Source organism: Cylas formicarius, unplaced genomic scaffold (genome assembly GCF_029955315.1).
Source record: "Cylas formicarius isolate icCylForm1 unplaced genomic scaffold, icCylForm1.1 PGA_scaffold_1__22_contigs__length_36826433, whole genome shotgun sequence".
NCBI lineage: Eukaryota > Metazoa > Arthropoda > Insecta > Coleoptera > Brentidae > Cylas > Cylas formicarius.
The window spans coordinates 32,271,513-32,292,262 of NW_026844264.1; the positions used below are offsets into that span (position 1 = coordinate 32,271,513).

Consider the following 20,750-nt stretch of genomic DNA (forward strand, 5'->3'; position numbering starts at 1 on the left):
TTTTTTATTGGACATAGCTTTTAAATTTGATCTATTAATTTTGGGACACCAGTATATAATTAATATAACAATATACCGACGGATGTGCTTAAAGCTATAGATACATAATATAGTGTAAAACCTAAGACATTTATTTTGGTGTTTACATTGTTTCATTTTAGCACTTCGAATTTCGATTTTGTATAAAAATATTGGTTAAGACAATTTAAATTTTATTTCAAAATTTAATTGTTAAGTTATTACGTTAAAAATATAGCTAAACAAATAGTTTCAGATATTATTTTCTTGACGTATTATTTTCTTAAACTGACAAACATTGTTGACATAAGAATCGATACCTAAATTGTGAACGCATTGTGCGCGAATTATATTTATTTAGTATAGGCAATAGGTTTGTTCCTACGAGGAAATCTCGAATCCAGTTTAGTTTTTCAATTAAAAGCGAAACATAAACTCTAAGAATATGAATCATTCTTATCGAATACTTTGTTTAACACTTGCTTAGTTACAAAGAAAAAAAAGCGGATATGACAAGTTAAAACCGCCAGCTTTACTGTAAAATTCTGACCACTGTTTTCGATTAAGAACAAACCTAATTAATTGATATTTCGGAGGGCGACAAGAAAAAATTGGCGTTTCAGTACACAACGCTTTTTTACAAAGTTTTTTTGACATTTAGGCTTGTAATTATTAATAAAATACAACGTTTTAAACGCGGGTTTCATCACCAAGGTGAGTGAGATGCTCGTTACCTTTCCAATATATCCTCTCCTTGATTCTTTCACACTGCAAAGAAATATATTGTTTAGATTTGTAGACTTTTCTCAATATAATTTAAAAGTAAATAGTACTCACATCGCTTTTTCATGCAATAAAGAAACTTCCGAACCCATAGTACAGGGTGACTCACATTGAGCGTGGGTTAATATCAAAGCAAACGTAATAGTTAGTTAGTTCTCCAGCTTTTTTAATAGGACACCCTGTATAAGGTTCACTTAAAGCGATTGAAACGGTAATTTTTGCGAATCTCTCGCGAGAGGCTTATTTTAAACATCGCTAGGCAATGGAAATGGATGTTGCACAAGCACTGACGTAACAATATGAAACATGCTAATATATTAAAATATGTACCCTTATCCTGTAGATTCGAATGCTGAAAAATTATTAAATAATTTTTTATTCTGATTCAAGCAAATATAGTAATGTCTAAATTAAAAGCAAATAACTGTAATCTGGCTAATCTAGTGCCAGTATTATATTTTTTCATTATTTGTCTATGGGTACAAAAAATTTACTCTCCTGAGATTCTCTCTTGAACTTTGAGATTCATGATCAATTATTAAATGAAATTTTTAGCATTTTTTATTACTGGACAATAATATGTAAAATGATGATCACAATATAAGTAATTAAGTGCAACCAGCTTCGATACTCTGAAGAACCACTGTACAAAATGAATTATGACTCATTTATGCTTAACGTTTTTCAACTGAAGGGGAAATTTGAACTTTTTAATTTCCAGAATCCTTTTAATACGGAATGCCACAGGGTTAGCCATTATCTCATTGGTCTCAAAATTATGATAAAATAGTAGATATAGCTTATAATGCACATTTCAAAATTATTTTAAAATATACAGCGTGACGAATAAAACCTACATTTTTTAAATGCAACACCATATTTGTAAATTGTAAATATTTCAAAAAGTCTTAATTTTTTATTTAAAAATACATACCTAAACCTAATAGTTTTTCCAATATTTTAATTTTACTTATACAAAAAATTAAAATTTCGTCTGTTGTTTTATTTACGGCTCCAGCAAAGTTCTTTATTATGTTCATTTTTTCATCTGGACAAAGCCCTGTTAGTTAATAGTTGTGTCATAGCCAACTAATATTATAGCAATAGTCTTAGACAAAAAGAAGGGTAAATATTGGAAAACGTAATCATATATATCACATACCATTTAAGGTTAATTAATATTTTTCTATTTTTCACTTTAAAAGGATCCAAATATATTCGTTTATTTTGAATGATTTACCTTGCAGCGTAAAAACTAGTATTTAAAAAAAAATATTGCGAAAATTATTGTGCTTTCGCCAGTATGTTCAACTGGATTACAAAAGAGCTTGGTTGTTGCATGCAACATTCTAGCGTATTTTCCTAGTTTTCAATTTTTATTTGGGGATAAACTATTTTTAAATCAAATTACGACTAAGGCAGGTGCATACTAAAATACTCACAGTTGCGTGCACTCTATAGTTATAAAAAAGTGATTGTGGTGGAGGTAGACCGTGTGTTTGTGTGGTGTGGTGTCCCTAGAGGTGTAAGGCAGCATCGTTCACCTTAATGAGAATGCCTTCCTCTTCCTCCTCTTCCCTCATCGTTGACAATCTCTTTTCCAATTTTTGTTTCTGTTCATTTTTGTCCTCTTTCTTATTGTTCGGTTTTTTCTTTTTGAATCTACCACCGAAAAATCATTGCTTTCGCGCCAACTGGACGATCTTCCTCTTACCTGCTTTTGGGGCTCTTCTTTTTCTCCTCCTTATTGCTCGTTTTTTTGGGGTTGTTATTTTCGTTCACTTGTTTCCATATACCGGTTTTGTCCACTTCTTCGGATATGTTGATGGCTGAGATCGGTATGTTCATGACGTTACCGTTTATCAGTGGGATTTTTAGGCTCTTTTCCAAATTGCCAAGTTCCATCTGCGGCTGGTCAACCTAAAATGACACACTACCAAATTTAACAATCAATTGAAGCATTAAATCTACAATGAAACCAACCTTCTGAAAGAAAGTATGAAGATAAAATTAATTATAAAAAGCGTTTTACTTAACTGAAAATGTAAGCAATGAAACACTACTGCGATGGCTGAAACTGAATATAAGGAAAGGAAAACGGAATAAGCTATCAACAATTACCAATAGGCAATTGTTTCTTTAGTAAATTTTTGCTTCACATTTGCTTACTTTGGTTTAGTAGTACTTGTTTTTATCAAAAATTTGTTGATAATTGATAATTGAGTAAAAGATTTTACTATTTTTGGCACTATGTCCTTCACACTATTTATATAAACAGGTTTAACAACCATTGCCAATTTCAAATGGAACATAATTTATAATCTGTTTCGTCACCGTCAGACATTGTCATTCTATAAAAAATCAAAAAGTATGTTTATCATTTTACTACTACAACAAAAAAAAAGATGTGCAAATTGAAAACGCAAAAATGCAGATGGGTGGAAAGAAAAGAAAATAAAACGGAAAACTTCTAAATGTTTTTATTAAAAATAACAATACTATGTCGTCGAATAAAATAACAAGCAAATGGCGACGAAATAACTTGATATCCATTCCTGCAAAATCATTTCGATACTTTCCATTTTAAATACGACTTATTTCTACTTATATTCTAGGTTAATTAATTAGAACATTTATTGCCAACTGCTCTCAAATCCTTGTAAAATTTAAGTTTTTCGCATCACAGGGTATCAAACCGCACGAATTGACATTACTTTGACTTGGCTTTAGGCTTTGTTACCGCACGCCAATGCACCATAGCTGCCCAAACTTATAAACTTGTCAAATAAACGTCGAACATGCCGTAACTTTTTTATTATGAAAAATTTAATGCAGAAATTAGTTGACACACAATAATTGTTTAAAGGCTTATAAAAATTACGAAAATATGTAATGATATTACAATTTGGAAAGTTACGTCCTTTTGCCCAAAATGTGATTTTATCTTTATCTTTATCTTTAAATATCTGATGCATAAGCCATAGCCAAAATTAGGAGCGACGTTAAATTTTTAATATGCGTGTCATGGTTTTGCAAAAATCGAACTCATTAACGTTCATTAACGCACACTCGTAACAGAAATTTTAACAACTTATCATTTACCGGAAATTTTCCTAAGTGCTACCGAACTGCGCAAATTATTTACAAGCTTGTTGCGCGCTTTAAGGTATATAAATGAGGTAATTCACAAGTTATATCACATGATCGGTTTCTAACGACACTTAGCAGATATCAAGTTTCGTGCTTTTAAATTTACCTATATTTTCGGAAGGGAAAAAAATTTGCATAATGTATTGTGCAAAGTACGTACCGTGCTTCCAGTTTGATAACATTTTGATTGACTGATATCAAGTTAAAAACTAAAAACAGTAAAAATTGAAGAAGGTCCAATTTTGTTTGGAATTTTGAATAATTAATTAATAATTATATATTTTAAAATAAAACGCCAAGGGTATTAGTCGGTTAATGTTGATGCGATGTACTGCAGATCCTTATTTGCGTCCTTTAGAAAACAATACAACGTAATATGTGGAAGATCTATAATAAATAATATGGCATTAACAGAAAAATATTTAAAAATGTGATGCTAGTGATGAATAGAATAGATACTAAAAACGTTTCATAAACAAACATGTCGAACGTAGTTTTTTTGATCAGAAATATAGTCGACAAATTAAATTAACTGATTTTCTTATTTGCACATGCGTAAAGTATGTTATTTATATATTATATATATCTTTTTAATGGAATTGGACAGTAGGTTTTTGAAAATATTATTTTGATATTGGTTACATTTTTAAAAAAAATATTAAAATTAATATTTTTCTTTTATGAAGTGGCGACAAAAACTCTTATGAGGTTTTATTATTAAATAAAGTTATGTGAATAGATGTATTGCGAATGTTAAAGAAGACTTTTAAAAATGAAACAGAATTCACCAGTAGTTATTTTGTCATACTTTACCCTTTGTTTTTTATGCCAGCTTCTTTTGTCAATCGGGAGAGGCAAGAGGCAAGGCACAAAAAATATCCAGGTTAAAGAACTGTTAAGTATTTGAAAGCTTCCATCTAAAAACGCTAGTGTGTTATCCCGCGGAATCCTTAGACTGCTAGAAGAAGCATATGTACAAGGGATTTTAAAAAGAAGCCTTGATATTTATATTATTATTATAATTCTTTTGAATATCCGTGAAGTTGGATAATCTAATAAAATTTAAACACATCTTTGGGGCATAGAAATCAGGTGCAAGTTTACAAAAAAATGTGTTGAAAGAAACGAAATGAAAAAATACAGCAATATTTGCAATAGTAAAGCAAATTAATTAATTTGTAATGTAATAACACCTATAATCGTTATTTCGTAAGGTTTAATAAATTAAGAATCACTAATTGTTGTCCTATTTTTGCCAACATCTTGATAACAAGCATAAAGAAAAGTGTTTCGCTGCTAACCCCACATTTTGTTTTTTTTTTATTTATCTTTATGTCTTCAAAAACAAAAAAGCTACAGCCGATCAAAATTTTATCTAGATAAATTTGAACGCAAGGTACTTATAATCTTAATGATGATCATAATTATGTAACATCGACTGCCTAATAATACTTGGATAGATATAAATCTACTTCATTGCCTAAAGGAGTATTCCAATTTTTTCCCGTTTCTATCGAAACCCCGCTAGCGACCAAATATAAATACCCTAAATACGAGACTAGGTTGGTGTCACTAAATTTGTTCGCTTTGCAAAGGTAAAATTACGGCCGATTCAAGCGAAAGTTTCTTTTTCGCTAACCGCGCAAGGCCGGTATGCTTTTTTGTCTCTAACCAACTTAGGACCTAGAAAGAATTTCGCTATTTTGGCACAACATCCCACCTCGGTCTCCTTCAGCATCTCGTGGCGATTCGACATTTCCGGCATGACGTCGTCTAATATTTTCATCTCCCGTCTCGTGAAAATGAGATCTAAGGCTTTCCTGATGCCGATCATCACCACCAACATCAGCGGAAACAGGATGGAGGTTTGACTGAACGATTTGATCGACCACAGGCAGATTAGGCAAGCGAGTTGGATGAGCGTGAAGATGTGAACCTTCTTTATGGGAACCTAAGGAGAAAATAATTCATTAAGTGTTTTGGGTAGTGATGACAATATAATTAAGTTTTTTGCGAGATTGAAATAAGACGGGGGACCATTATTTGATGAATAAACGCAGAAATTCTTGAATATGTATTGTTTTGGATAATAAAAAAATAAATTTGAACATTATTTAGTGAAATTGAAAGAGCACTATACCCATTAGGCTCAACAATGTTATGATATTTTATTTTCAGATGAAAAAAAAAACACTTGGCACTTAAAATATTTTCACGTTTATACAGCATTAAAATTTGTTTTGTAAAAATTAGAAAGGGAGAGGGAAAGAAAAAACAAAAAAAATATATATGTGTCTTTAGCTAAGTATGTACATTGTCACCACTGAAATTGCCGTTTTTATTAATGAGTTTTGACAAATTTTTGATTTTGAGAATAGTTTGTTTTAGAAAAATAATGAGTCAATTCTCGAAACTTGTTTTTATTTATTTTATTGTGATAATAAGACATCTAAAAATTTTACTGGAGAAAGTTGTTTTCTTTTGGGTTTTTTAAAAATACGTGAATTTCCAAAAAAAATCGGACACACTTGATTTTCTCACGTTTTATCAACCCAACACCATAATTTAAAAAAATGGTATATAGATTAACTAGACTGAATACTTAAATAAAGTGTTTTTCAAGGAAAATCTTCAAATGCACCTATAGAAATCATTTTAAAAGTAAATAAAGTTTAATTTTAATTAATTTTTTTTAATAAATTAATCAATTGTATTACAGTTAAGGGGGGTAACCAACTTAAAATATAGTTAATAAAAAAGAGGGAAAAAAAGGGAAAATAGTTATTCTTACTTACTTGAAAAATAAGTTTGGCAATGTCTGACGTTTGTGTTTTTTGTACAGGATACGAAAAAAATACCGAAATATAAACTTTAAAGTGTGTGTGTGTTTGTTAAGTGTTTTTTTACAGCTTAAACACAAAGCATTAAATACAAATGTTGTTTTAAAAATAAAAATACATTAAAGATTTTCGAAGCAAAAATTCGAAATTTCAAAATTTCCTTTTAAAACCAAAATATTGTTCCTACTTTCTTTGATTACAATCTTCATAATTATGAGGTATTTTTCAAAATAACTTTAGAACAGAAAATATTAAATATATGTGATAACGAAATTTTGGTTTTATTATCAAATTATTAAATTCATTTTCTCTCCATATTTTCTTGTACAGCTTCATTTATAAGCTGGAGTTATTAATTAAATTTTGTAATTTTGTACTTCATTATGATGAAACTGTTTGTTTCCGAATAATAACATTTCTATCTTACAATATTTTACTTTTTCCCTGAAGAGAACTATTTTTGTGTACTTTTAATAACAATGAAGAATGTGTGAATAAAAACTGAAATCTTTTTCGTTAAAACTTTGTTTAGTTTAGATATCGACGCTTTTTTAAAAACTGCATTTCACAAAAAAATGCTCAGAAAAGCTGTTTAAGAAAATTAAGTTCATTACAAAGTTCGAATATGTCATATTTTGTCTTTGATAAAGGCACAGTGTTGCCGAAACGGCTGAACATTTATTGTTCTAATTTCATTTGTGTTAAATGGATTTTCATCAAGTAAAAGCCACTTAAGTACGATAAAAATATAACTAATAAATTTATTAGCAAACATATTTCCATACTTCTTATTGATAGGTACTTGCCTGCCTCAAAAACATATAGTCCGGTTGATACTTGTTCGGCATGAACATGATGAGTATCCTGTCAAAAAACTGCAGTCCTTTCAGCGAAGCGACACCCATGTACAAAAACACGCCGAATAATACCGGCATTGGTATGTGGCCCAACATCGGTGTTAAGAACACCGACAAGCCGATGGTTAAGAATATCAAAATGTGGGTGACCCTTTGTTCACGCACCCCTAAGAATTGGGGCTTCTCCCCCGGAGCTGCGCATTCCGATTCTAATTTTAACGAATTGACGTGGTTGATTGATAGAACCGTAGCTGCTACGAACCACGGAAGGCCCATTACCTAAGCAAAAATGAGCCATAATTTATTTATTTTATTTTGTACATGCGTGGGTATCTAGAATCGCGTGAAATAATAAGTGTCTAAATGGGTTTGATTGCTATTGTGGCATTAAATTTATAGTGGTAAGGCGGCAATCTTAAACTTGGAGCCATTTCAGCAATTAATTCATCTGTAGCATATGGCAAATGATAATTTCCTTTTTTTTTGTCGATGCATTTGGTACAATTTTATTAAATCTAAAATGATATCGTGCATTATCCATGAGACCCTGTTTTGTAATGGAAACTACTGTAATTATCCGGTAACCAGGGGTACATCTTTAAGAGTGGCTCTTTGAAGTCGTAACGCGTTGCTTTTGTTTTGTTTATCTGCATCTCATTAAAATGTAGTCAATTGGAAATGGATGCCTATCTATGTATTTATGAAATACTTTACTTTATTTATTGAATTTGGGATGCGAACAGGTATAAAAATACAGTAGACTATGCTTTTGATATAAAACTAGAATCTGTGTATACAAAAAAATATGCTAAATATTCTAATGTGGTACTAAAAACACAATCACTTTATTCCAGTTGCACTAATTAGGATTAATTTACTAAAATTCGAAACAGGGCTATTTTAAATCCATTTCGTGAAATACGGAATATATCAATGCGCCATGAATAAATAACGGCGTTTCATTGGTCGTCCCAGATTTGAATCAATCAATACCATTGCTATTTTTTACTACTGTAAATTGGATATACATTTTTAACATAATAAAAAATTTCACCACTAAAATTTCTTTGGTCACAATAGGTAACCTGTAAGCTACAATCTGTAAGGTAAGGAATGCACTTTTCAAGTTAATTATGGTTAGGTATAGACTTAATATTAGGCATAGGTAGTAGTAGTAGGTGTGACTCTATCCACATTATCGTATGTACCGTGCGTTCAATTGATATTGATAACATTTTAATGGCTCGTACCTTTTTTGTTTCCAGAGATATCAAGGTAAACCAAAAAAAGCAAAATATAGGGTTAGTAGCCAAGTTTTTTCAAGTGACGTATAAAACAAATCACCATCAAGTTTCGGACATATAAGACAAATCATTTTTTTTTAAAGGGAACACCTTGTATATTATATATGTGCTTTTAGTCTACTCGTTTTTGACAAACCGGAAAAAATATATTAACAAAATTGTAACGGCAGCTCATCGTCAGTATATTTGACTTTATCTAGAGCGACAAGGCAATTAAGTTTGCAGAAAACAGTAACGTATTAAATGCTAAAAAGGATTTTATGAAGCACATCGAGTTTCCTCTATTACTGGAATATATGAGGAGACAGGTATTTCTCGGGGATCAATCTACTCAGTTTTGAAAGAGTATAAATATAGTGCATTTAAATTTCGTAAAACTCAAACACTAAGTGCAAAACCATGTCAAAGGAGGATCCAAATACGCGATATTTTCTTTAATAATTAATTATAAATTAATTAATTCTAGAGAAATACGCGAAATAAAAACCCAGGGGTGATCAATTAATGTGTATGGTGTGGAGTCATAGATCGCCATATTTTGTTAAATTAAAAGAAAAAAATTTTTTTAACATAGAATATCCCAGGGGTTCGATAGGGAACGGCGGAACTATGGATTGGCCAGGCCATAGCCCCGACTTAACTTTAAGGATTTCGGAGGCAATCAGTCAGTTAACAGACATCATACAATTAGAGTCTATGAGAAATGTGTTCAGGAAAATGGTGGTCACATACGTATTTAGAATAGTTATAGAATTTTTTACTTTAGTGTACCTTGTCATTTTTAGTGTTTTTGTTCTACTTTAATTTAATTTAATAGGGTATCCTATAGTAGTAAGCAAAATTATAAAATATCATCTCAAAATTTTAAGTAAGCTGCAAGAGATGGAAACTCATGTTTTTATATTCATTATTTTTGATACTTTTAGACGTAAAATCTGCCTCTAAGATTCACAATGTTGATACGTGGGTACTCACCGAACAAATCTGAATTAAAATCGACAGCACGAAGAGATCCAAATGATACCCGCATCCCTTCTTCAGCTTGTACTCTTTCCGATTGATTATAACGCTGGTGATTTGCTGATCCATGAAAATCAATATGGTGCCCAACAGAGCAGGAGGAAACGCAACCAACACCGAGTACAGCGGATTGTGCTTGAAGGGCGGGATCAGCCACCCCCTGTCCGGAAGTGTCGGCTTGAATTCGTGGGGCACTTCCAACTTGGGGGTGGGAATGTTCATATAAAAATCTAACATCGTCATCGACATGATCGCGATGATCACGGCGAAGTCGCTAACAAATTGACGAACCTTTAATTGCAAAACAAACGTAAGTTGCTTAGAGTAGAGATCTAAGATGGCGATATTTACCTTGGAGGGGAAGAACAACGCGTTCTTGAAGTCTTTTAGCTCGATAGATATCAGGAACGTGCCGAGAAATAGAACAATTGACATTAGAAAGACGTCAGGTGCGTAGGGAGGATTGTAACAACCGTAACCTTGAAGATCCCCTCCGAACTCCTGGCAATATCAAAAGTATTTTAGAGAATGTTTTATTGCAAGGGGTATGTTAATTACCAGGCAAGTGGTTTTGTTAAGCGAAGACCATCCAATAACTTCCGGGTGTTCTATTTGAATGGAATCGTTCACCAAACATGAACATTCGTACGTAACATTCAGCGAACCGGTGGTGTTGATCGGGTACTTCTTTCCTATTGCCATCACGTTTTCCACTGCCTAAAAATTAACACAATTTTCTGATTGGCTCAGGAAACAGCTGTGGTTTACCTTATAAATAAATATAAATGCTATAAGCGTAGCGAAATTCTCTTCGGTAAACCTAGTGATGTAGCAAACCAGAGCGCTTGCATCTATGGCAACCAGAATTAGCAATATCACAGCTATCCACGTTCCAATCCAGAAGCGGAATGACATATAGTCCCAACCCATATTGTTGCAGAAATCGTAGACTATCGTTTCAAACACCAACACCGGTCCTGTCAACAAACACATTTTTGTCCATCTTGTCCATATTGTCAACTGCTAAATGTGCTTACCAGTTGACCCAAGAATTGTTAGTGGCTGGCCCGAGAAAAATCCATAGCCCATTCCGCAAACAAACCCAGAAACCAGCGACTCCATTGCCGCCATATTTCTGCCCGTGGCTTCGGCTAATAAACCTCCGAAAGTAATGATAGGCGATAAGCAGGCGAAGTATAGAAAAATCCACGAAGCAATGCATTGCATGGCCAAAGCGTCCTTGAAGTCGCTCCAGTACCAAGGGGCTTTCCTTTTGAGGTCGTTCTTTAGTCCTCCGAAGAGAACGCCAGTTCTGGCCAAGCCAGATTCTTCCCTCAGTCTTTGCTCTTCCTCTTCTTCGTCTACTTCTTCGGGTACTTTCTCCGGTGGCCTCTTCCTAGTGTCTTGCGATGGTATGGCGGCAGGCGGTTCTATCCGAATCGCCGGGTCCCATTCGCCAGGTGGTAATACGGTCACCTTAAATGTGGTAGGGAAAATCGAAATGTGTCTTGATTACTAAAACCACTTACAGCATCTAAAAATTCATCCACTCCAGCCAACAAGTGACTTCTGTTCTTAGCCCTGTATGCGACTTCGTGGAATACTTCATCCGACATTAGGGTAGCCATTGCTCTTCCGATTTCGTGATACCCTATACCGATTATAAATATGTCAACAAATTTTCAGTTTACGTAACGAAGCTTACCCAGAGTTGATGAGGAGGGGCCTAGCAGTAAAAACAAAAACCGCGTGGGTACTGGGACCTCCGTTAAGTCACCGAGGACTACGGCCGTGTTCAATCTGATAAAGGCGGATAGCGTTTTCTCCAAGAAGTCGACTTCTCCCACCAGTATGTTGCTGGCTTCCGCTCCTGGCGGGATCTTCTTCATAAACGAGATGTTGTGCTGAGGAATTTCGTTTCCGAAACTTCCGAGGTCATTGTGGCTCTGGTTGCGATTTATCGATATATTGCTCGCGCTTTTAAGTAACCTCTGCGGTTTTTCCGTACCTACAGATCGCTTTGTTTTTCGTTTTGTTTTATGAATGTTGCAACGGCGAAAGCTGCGGTCTTTTCAGGTGAAACGCCGTTTAAGTACCCTTAACAGGATACTCAAAAGAGATTTCTCCTTGTAAAGCAAATCAGTAAAGCAGGCGGACGACACTAGCATGCCACGAAAAAGTTTATCTCGTGAGATAATTAGCCAAATCATACGGCAAAATCATAAACGGTGCACATCTCAACGGGGTAGTCTAATGCATTCATTCTAATATTAAAATAAAAGATAATTAAGTATAATTTATAAATTTAAGCGAAAAATTAACGGAATTACGTATGGGGGTTGAATATTTTACCCTGTCCGGGTACTGCGAGAAATTTTCCAAAATCAGATTTTGCAGTGGCGTGTTCACCGAATGAATGTTCGTCGACTGAAACGATAAAACATAACGGGGATCAGAACATTTGATAAGGCAGGACTAGAGAAAATCCATAAGAGACGAATTAATGATTTTTATTTAACTACTATTTTTGCGATATGTCAACTGTAATTATACTTAAATATATTAAGCAACCGAGAAAATAAATCGCGTGCGTCCGAGATAAACAATATTCTCTCAGCTACTTAGATTGAAGTCAGTAGATGCATAAACAGAGTTCAGACGAACATAAACTTCGGGGGAGGAGAGATTGTAAGGTTTGAGGTTATGTACGTCTGAACTCTCTTTATGCATCTACTGAAGTCGATGTATATACAGGGCATGCCTTCTACAATGTGATATTCATCGGAAGGTTGCGTAATAGCATGCGTGCAAATAAACCTCGTCCCCTAGAATAATAGGTCATTTCGTGAAATTCTGCAACGTTGGAAGGAAAGACGATTGAGTATGCTTAATAGAAAGAAAATAACATTGAGAGAATATCCCCAAGCTACCGTATCTACCTTCTTTAGAATGGTGTTGCAAAGTGACCCACGTGGTAAATCCTTGAACGTGCGCTGTATATTCCGCTGCGAACGATCATTCAGTGAGATTTTTTCCGACATTCATCCAAAGAGTTTTATACACTCCTTGGCACGAAAACCCGAAGCACTTGTCATTTTATACATGACATAAGAAATTTAATGTTTGGTAATAATATTGCAAAAACTTAAGCACAAACAAAACATGCTTTAGGTAATTTTCAACAACAACCAACAATAGATTTGAAAGGAAAAAGTCTTTGGTTACAACAATACGAAAAAACGAAAATTTAAATTGTCATTGTGGCCTTCAAATTAATGAAAATTGGAGCACATAGCTAAAAAACTGAAACTGCACATTTCTTATATCGACTTTTGTGGCCACGTCCTAGAACAATTGTCTACATTTTTCTTGGTATGCCTGAAATCAGTAGGAGGATATCTTCCTGAGGGATAAGCTCTCATTCCTCTAGTAGGACTTTAATTCAATAAAAGTTAAGTAAAGACTTAACGCTGACAACGTTTATTTTCCACACAGACAATTTTTTACAATTACAAAAAAATTACAATTATTTACCTCATAATCAAAATGTTATGTGGATCAACTATTTGCAATGTTCAGGAGATATTGCTTTAATTTTATTTAAAAGTTGTCAAAGAGTCATAGTTTTCTCATCAGGAAGGCGATTAAAAAACTACATACACATTTGAGCTCAATCGAGAAATCAGGAACTGGCAGTGATTTTTACAGCTCGTCGATCAAAATCCCTCAAAATTTGCATTAAGATAAAAGCATCATAAGGGACACCAGTCGAAGGGTGACTGAAGGTATATTCAGCAGAACGTTCATCTTTCAGTCTTCGCTATACCCTCTTACGACAATTTGGAGATGACAGGCTAAATCTCGACCCATCGGTAAACAAAAAACCCATCGTCTAAGTAACTTCTCTAAAGTCGATTTCTGATTCCTAAGTTTTCGTAGACTTTGTAAGATGGCAAAGCAATCATTATGAGCAACATTTGCTGCTGTTATTTCAGAACTTACAGCAGGCATTTTTGGCTGAGAAATCTTTAAACTACGTGTTAAGCAGCAAGACCTTAACAGTCAAATTTGTAATAACTAAATAAGGTTACGGACAATCGTGCAGTTTCAAGTAACAAATTTAAGCAATTTTTTACTTTAGTACATATTTATTGAAACCCAGCTTTCCCTTTCAAATAAGCTGTTGATTAATTTTTCAAAGAACCTTCACAGACTACTGTAATACTTTTTACAAAACTTTGATGTTGATTGTTGACAGAAATTACTTAAAACCTATTGTTTTTTTGTTGCTTAAGTTATTAGAATAATAAAATACCAGAAAGCCATAACTTTTTTTCAATTTATCAAATAGGCATGTGTTCCGTTTTTCGTGCCTGTGGAAATATCACAAAACTATATACGAATACATAAATAGGGTTCTTGAATGTTTATTCTTGTTGTTAAATTAAAGCATTAGCGGAGATTACTGCTTCCATTATGCTTCCATTTTGGGCTTGTCGTAGACCTTTGGTTAGTAATCCACAAGGCTCATTTCACCAAGCAATCCGTATACCAAGCATGCGTCCATCGAATTTCTTTTGCTGTTCATTTTAAATAAGAAGCTAGAAATTAAAATGGAGGTACCAACCAAAATTTTGCCTTCCGACTTGTGCCAGAACCCATTAACCCTGATTTTAGAGTCCGTTTGCTTTTAATGGGTTCTTATGCGAATTGAAATGAAAGAATGCAACTATATCGATTAAATTGAAGAAAAATTCAACTACTGACGTCGTTATTTGATGATAATCTTATCATCTTTATCAACATTTTTGTTCCGTCTTGATTGGGAACCCTCCCAACTGAATTCAGCAAAAGAAAAAAGGCGGGCGCATTTCCAGTTAGTTGCGTTAGACGGTATATCCCGAGTTCGTAGCTAACCTGAATCGGACCTAATCGAACCGTTTTTCCCGATCTCTGCACCCTTAACGATCACAGGTTTCTTTTTCTTCGGCGGTTTCGCTATACAAAACAAAGACGCGCATCTATCTGAAATTTTAGAAATCTTTTCCTGACTAAAGCTTATTCTATCCGTTGACGACGCTGTAAAATTACACCCGATCGACTGATAACGCAAAAAAATGATTTGAGAAGTATTTCTATCATCAAAAAAGGGAACTTACTTTTGGAAGTAGACTGGTTCTTTCCGATTTCCTGCAGCGACCTTATAAAAGGCAGTCCGTGGTTCTTTCTTTGGTACTGATGTCTGTGTCTCTTTAACAGGGCGTCTTTAACTTTGTCCCTTTTACTGAATGGCAGTCTATTGTTGTTGATCATGTTATCCAACACTAGGTCAGCTATTTGGTCGATTGTTGTCGCCTCCATGTCCAGTATGACCGATCCGTTTAGTAGTAGGCTTCTCAGTTCAAATAAAGAGTGCAGTGAAAGAGTTGCCACGTGAGGTTTCGACCATCGATTACCACCTAAACAATAGAGCCCGTATCTTAAAAGTGAATCTTTGAATAGTTCTATGTTGGAAACTGCAGAACACAATCTAATGAGTGTTCTAATTAAATATACACTTAACATATTGTCCACTGACTATATATGCAATATAATATTAAGCAAGCTTTCATTGGCACCCAAATAACACCGAAAATACTAGTCAAGAAGTACACTTTATTTCAAAGTCAGTCAAGGACAACAATTTTTACAGTCTTAGTTTTGATAAAATTTTGGTAATTAAATGGAGTAGAATTTAAAAAAATAGTATGTACACAACTATTCATCAGAAATAGAGGACCAATACTTTCTTTCAAAGAAGTTCGCAGAATAAAGTTGTTTAAAGTTTCCGTAAAATGCTCTCCACAGAAGGGCGACAAACTCCAAGTTTAAATAGATTTCAACGAGCAGTCAAGGGCCACAACAAAAGAGAATTTTTGCGGTTTTAGGTTTGATAAACTCATGATAATTAAATGTTGGAATATAGATTATTAAAAATATTTTTTCCAATGTAATTTTTAAATATCTTTCAAATATTTCAAACCGTTGACTTATTATATTATATCTTTCATTGTACTGAATGACTCATTTAATAAGTACCTTAATAATCATTATTAGGGCATATTTTTAAGGCAAATGCAGTGCTTACTTAGTTTTTTCTACAGTTCACGCATTGTTTTTTAATGAATACAACATTTTTATTTTATATGGCTATCATCTGGTCTTAAAAAAATGACCGTATCAAGCCTTTTTCCACCATATAGATTTGTTCGTATCTGTGACGAAAAAAGGGCAAAATATAGATCCTTTCTTGTTTAGTAAACCGTGCATATAGCTGTGAACGTCAGTTTGGATCATAACTTTTATTCTTTACTGAATTTTGTGTTCCGTCACGTATTTTGGTGGACAAAGTTAAGCTTTAAGTTCATTTAGCAATTTAAGATCAAAATTTTGTAAAGGGTTTTGTTAACCGAAATTACAAATTTTATTTCAATACATAACCAGACCAGCGCTAATCAGACAAGCGAATATTTCGGACGTTAAAAAATAATTAAACCAATTTCAGAAGTTGAAAAAGCCAAGACAAGCCACTTAACCACTTAAATGAAGAACCGGAAATCCGGAAATCGAATATAATTGGACTAATATTGAAAAATCCAAGAATATCCCCACGGACACTAGCTGACGTAATAAATGCTATAAAAACTAAAATTTTGACTACTTTTAAAAAACATAAATTCAAGCCATATCATACCAGAAAAGTCCACCAACTATATGAGGGAGGTGCCGTTAGAAGAATGGAATTTTGCAATTGGTTTATCGGAAAATGCGATGAGAACATGTTCAATTCTCTATTGTTTTGAGTAATGAAGCGAGAATTGGCTGTTCCTGAATATTTAACATATACAATTCTTATTGTTGGAGCACAGGAAATCCTCAAACTGTAGTGCATCGCAATCGGCAAGGTCTCTTCGGATTCAATATATGCGAGGTAAATTTGTGGGATCTTATTTTTTTAATGAATATCTGACATCTGATGGTTATATAAATATTCTGCGAACATGTGTTGTTCTATTCTTGACAGACTTATCAGCTCTTACTGCACTTATTGTAAGTGAACTTTTAAATAAAGAGTTTGCACAATGTTGGATTGGAACTAGAGGCCCCATTATGTGGGCTGCGAGATCGTGTAATCTAACTCCTCTAGATTTTATTATGGGGAAGATTAAAAGATCTTATATAAAAAACTAGAGCTTCTCAAACCACAGTAGAGTTAGAGGAAGCCAAATGAAATGCGTTTGCTTCGGTCAAACCTATATAATTCCAACAGTTACGTTAAAACATTTCATTAAAATTAATGGAAAAGGTTAAATTTTTATAGGTTGTACGATAATATGTATTGCATTTTGTTTATTAGGTTAAATATATAATCAAAAATATTAAAATTTAATATTAAAAATTATATATAAAATTAAAATTAAAATATTAAATGGTTACCACAAAAAATTGTTTTCTAAATGATTAAAAATAATTAAATTAAATAACAAAATTATATCTAAAATAAAAGTAAAATATTTAATGGTTTTTACATTTCGTGTTTTTCACATAAGTTAATTCAAATTGTAATTATCGTAGTGTTTATTAAACTATTTTAAAGGTTTCTGTGTGACGTCTCTTTGAACATATTTTACACAAGGCCTACTAATACATACACAAAAACGCCCTATATTTCAGCCTATTTTCATCAAATACACAAACAAATTTAAGTTGTATTCATTTATGAGAAAACGGAGAATTGCAGAAAAAATCTTTGTTCGCCGTTGCATTTGCCTTAAAAATATACCCTAATGAGCCCAAAATCTTCAAAAATAAAAAAGTTAAGGGCAATTTTCAAAAGGACCGAAAATTGAAAAACTCCCTATCTAATCCAGCCTTTGACATGTAAGTCGATTTTGCTCTATCTAGTTCAGAAATAGGTTCTTCTTGTTAAAACATTCCAATTACCACCCAATATTCATATTTATGGATGGACGGTGTCATTGAGAAAAAGTAAATAATAATCCCACTACGATATTGGCAAAGGTAAATTAATAACTTTGTGAATTGCGCCTCGAGACTCCTTTAAGCTGTTTTATGACCTTACAGGGGTAATTGATTAGTAGAAAATCCATTTAACCCTCGGACTCGTGTTTGCCGCGCCAGGTTTGATGCTAATTTTAACCCCGTCCGTTTTATTTAAACGACCCGACTGTTAGTCAGAAAACCTCTCTACAATGTCAACGCGTGAATTGGAAAACGATTAACGTGACACGCAAAAAAAAAACATACCCTCTTCAACATCTTCTTCGAATTTTATCCATCTGGCTGTTTCCTTCCATTCCATTTCGTCGCCATCGACGACGAGTTCTTCCATTTCCGAAAACAGAGGGTGCGATTCGTATTTTTCGTCTGTGACGTCCTCTCCCAAGATGAATTGCACTCTTTGAGATGGAGGGGTGCCTACAACGTAAGCGACGCTTCAAACTGGCTCTCACGTACATTAATGCGGAAGAAAGACAGATCAATGAATGAATGAATCGAGTAGCAGCCGAACAAGAGACCAGCAACGTCGTAAACGTCCAAAATTGTTCATGCAAATAGCACAACTTGCAAAATGAACGTGAATGATATTCTAGTTGTTCAGTAAATTACACACTACAAAATCTCTAGAAGAAATCGTCCATGTGGTTGTACGAACATTTCTGAGTAATCCATTGTTTTGTCATTATTAAGAAGATTAAAGTATTTTATTGCATTTCTAAAGAAGTGTCATAACTAAATTATTTGGCAGCTTATAGAAATTTTAATATCGATCTGAGACAGATAATAACCCATACTCAAGGGAATCACAGTCATTGAAGTGTATTGATTTTCTCTTATCAGTTTCCACAGTGGTTAACAAGCGTGGCTTATTTGTGATCTGTCCGAACTGTTTTAACTTGATTGTGGCCTTTAGAAAACTTTCTCATAAGAGGCAACATTTAGACTATCAACTTGCAAATCCTTATGTTAAGCAGCTACGGATCAATCCACCGTTGAAAACAAACAACAAATTGAATATTAAAATAAATAAATAAGGAGGGAGAAAGCAAAAAAATATTACATATTTATAACGTACAGAGTCGAAGTCCAGTACTGCACTATTCATAAATAACTAATTAAATTCGTTATTCCACCTACATTTTTCGCATAATCAACTATCACAGAAAGCTGTTTAATTATTTCATGGTCATCATTAGCATGCGGCCATACCTGATGCTACATATTTACTGGAAATTGATAGCATATTTGAAAATATATTCCGATATCCGATGTATAGATAATGAAAAACAGAGAACCCAAAATTGAACCCCGTCGTGTAACACAAAGACACTAGCCTGTATCATATCATCTACTATATCACTCAGAACGGTTGCCAATACCATCGCGGTATTATATCATTTTCTAAAGCCCCATATATTAGTCACATGGGTTTCCTATTGGTACTATAAGCTTCAATGACTCGTGAATCACTTGCGTAAATGAGATTATTTTTGCAATTTGACGTAGGAAATATATTTGGGTTAGTGTCATATTTATTTTTCGTTTGTTTGTTTGCATGAATTTGTATGTTTACCTTTGTTATTTCTTTTGTACTGACTTTGACTGAGCATAACAAAAACTGAGGTAAAGTCTTAATAGTCATGTGCTAATTAAAAAGGTCGAAGATGATTGTGAATTAAGCAAAAGCTTAAATGTGCTAAAACATTTTTAGCGCATTTAATTAAAAGTTATACAAACAGTTTAAAAAGTGGTGCACATTTCAACAAAATGTGCGAAATTATCTGAAGAATGGTGGCTATTCGATGGTATACCTAGATCAGAAATATAGTGCTTTTACAACCGACCAAGTGATTAACTTTGCCTACTCTTTATTACTGCAAAGCCGCGTCCCCTGGCAGGCAGACCCTTACCCGTAACCATTTCAGGATTGTCCTAGGAATTTATCTACCTACAGTAACAAGCGGGACATAAGTATGTTTTCAATCTTTTTCTCCTAGCAATTCTTGAAACATGAACATAAGACATTTAGTAACAATTTAATACATTCTATTTCATTTCATTACACATTGCCCAATTACGGCTATGGTACTATCACTAAATCGTGGAGCAGTGTTATTTCTTTCTATATACGCTTTCAACTTAGACCAAATCATCTCAATCGTGATAAATATACAATGATATAATCTCAAGATTTCGAATACCTCCGTGATATATACGAACATATTGCAATTTAGATTAAATTGTTAAGAACGATACACATCACCTGATGTTAAAATAAAAGCTTCTACATATTCGAAAATACCCCACAGAATCAATGCTTAATCAAATTTTCGTTTCAAATAAAAATTTCAAGTTTGTACAAATATTCGTTACGGTCCATCTCAGGCAAGACCTACTTAATGCAGAATAACCATCTGTTGGAGTGGGTTTTACTACGGTCCTGCGAAGGTCTGCGGTTAAGGTACTGTAAAATCCTTAAAACGTCGAAGCAATAAATGCACTATATTTTTGGTCGTATTATAACAAACATTTGCTTCCGATCGTTTCAATGCATTTTTGAAATGAGTGTATAACTAGTAGACAATCTGTAATGTCTGTTCACGGGTTTTAGATTAATAAAAACTGTTGAAATGCATTGCCCTAAAATCAAGATCATTCAGAAAAGGTCATGCAAAATCTCGATTAATGTATTCTTTCCATAAAAAACATTGCGCGTA

At 33.5% G+C, this 20,750-nt stretch overlaps 1 protein-coding gene across 1 annotated transcript in view; it reads right to left on the reverse strand.

Moving 5' to 3' along the window:
- Positions 1-164: 164 nt before the first annotated feature.
- The window catches only part of LOC132696635 (sodium bicarbonate cotransporter 3), a 43,203-nt gene continuing 22,617 nt past the window's right edge, over positions 165-20,750 (reverse strand). Inside the window, exons 4-19 of the mRNA XM_060661580.1 lie at positions 18,280-18,450; positions 15,132-15,431; positions 12,912-12,977; positions 12,325-12,399; positions 11,678-11,980; positions 11,502-11,623; positions 11,010-11,448; positions 10,741-10,949; positions 10,531-10,689; positions 10,324-10,473; positions 9,928-10,263; positions 7,598-7,927; positions 5,672-5,902; positions 2,516-2,721; positions 2,346-2,463; positions 165-786 (exon numbers count right to left, since the gene is read on the reverse strand). Coding sequence (XP_060517563.1) covers positions 709-786; positions 2,346-2,463; positions 2,516-2,721; positions 5,672-5,902; positions 7,598-7,927; positions 9,928-10,263; positions 10,324-10,473; positions 10,531-10,689; positions 10,741-10,949; positions 11,010-11,448; positions 11,502-11,623; positions 11,678-11,980; positions 12,325-12,399; positions 12,912-12,977; positions 15,132-15,431; positions 18,280-18,450 — 3,293 coding nt within the window. The 3' untranslated portion in view covers positions 165-708. The remainder of the gene's footprint in view (positions 787-2,345; positions 2,464-2,515; positions 2,722-5,671; positions 5,903-7,597; positions 7,928-9,927; positions 10,264-10,323; positions 10,474-10,530; positions 10,690-10,740; positions 10,950-11,009; positions 11,449-11,501; positions 11,624-11,677; positions 11,981-12,324; positions 12,400-12,911; positions 12,978-15,131; positions 15,432-18,279; positions 18,451-20,750) is intronic.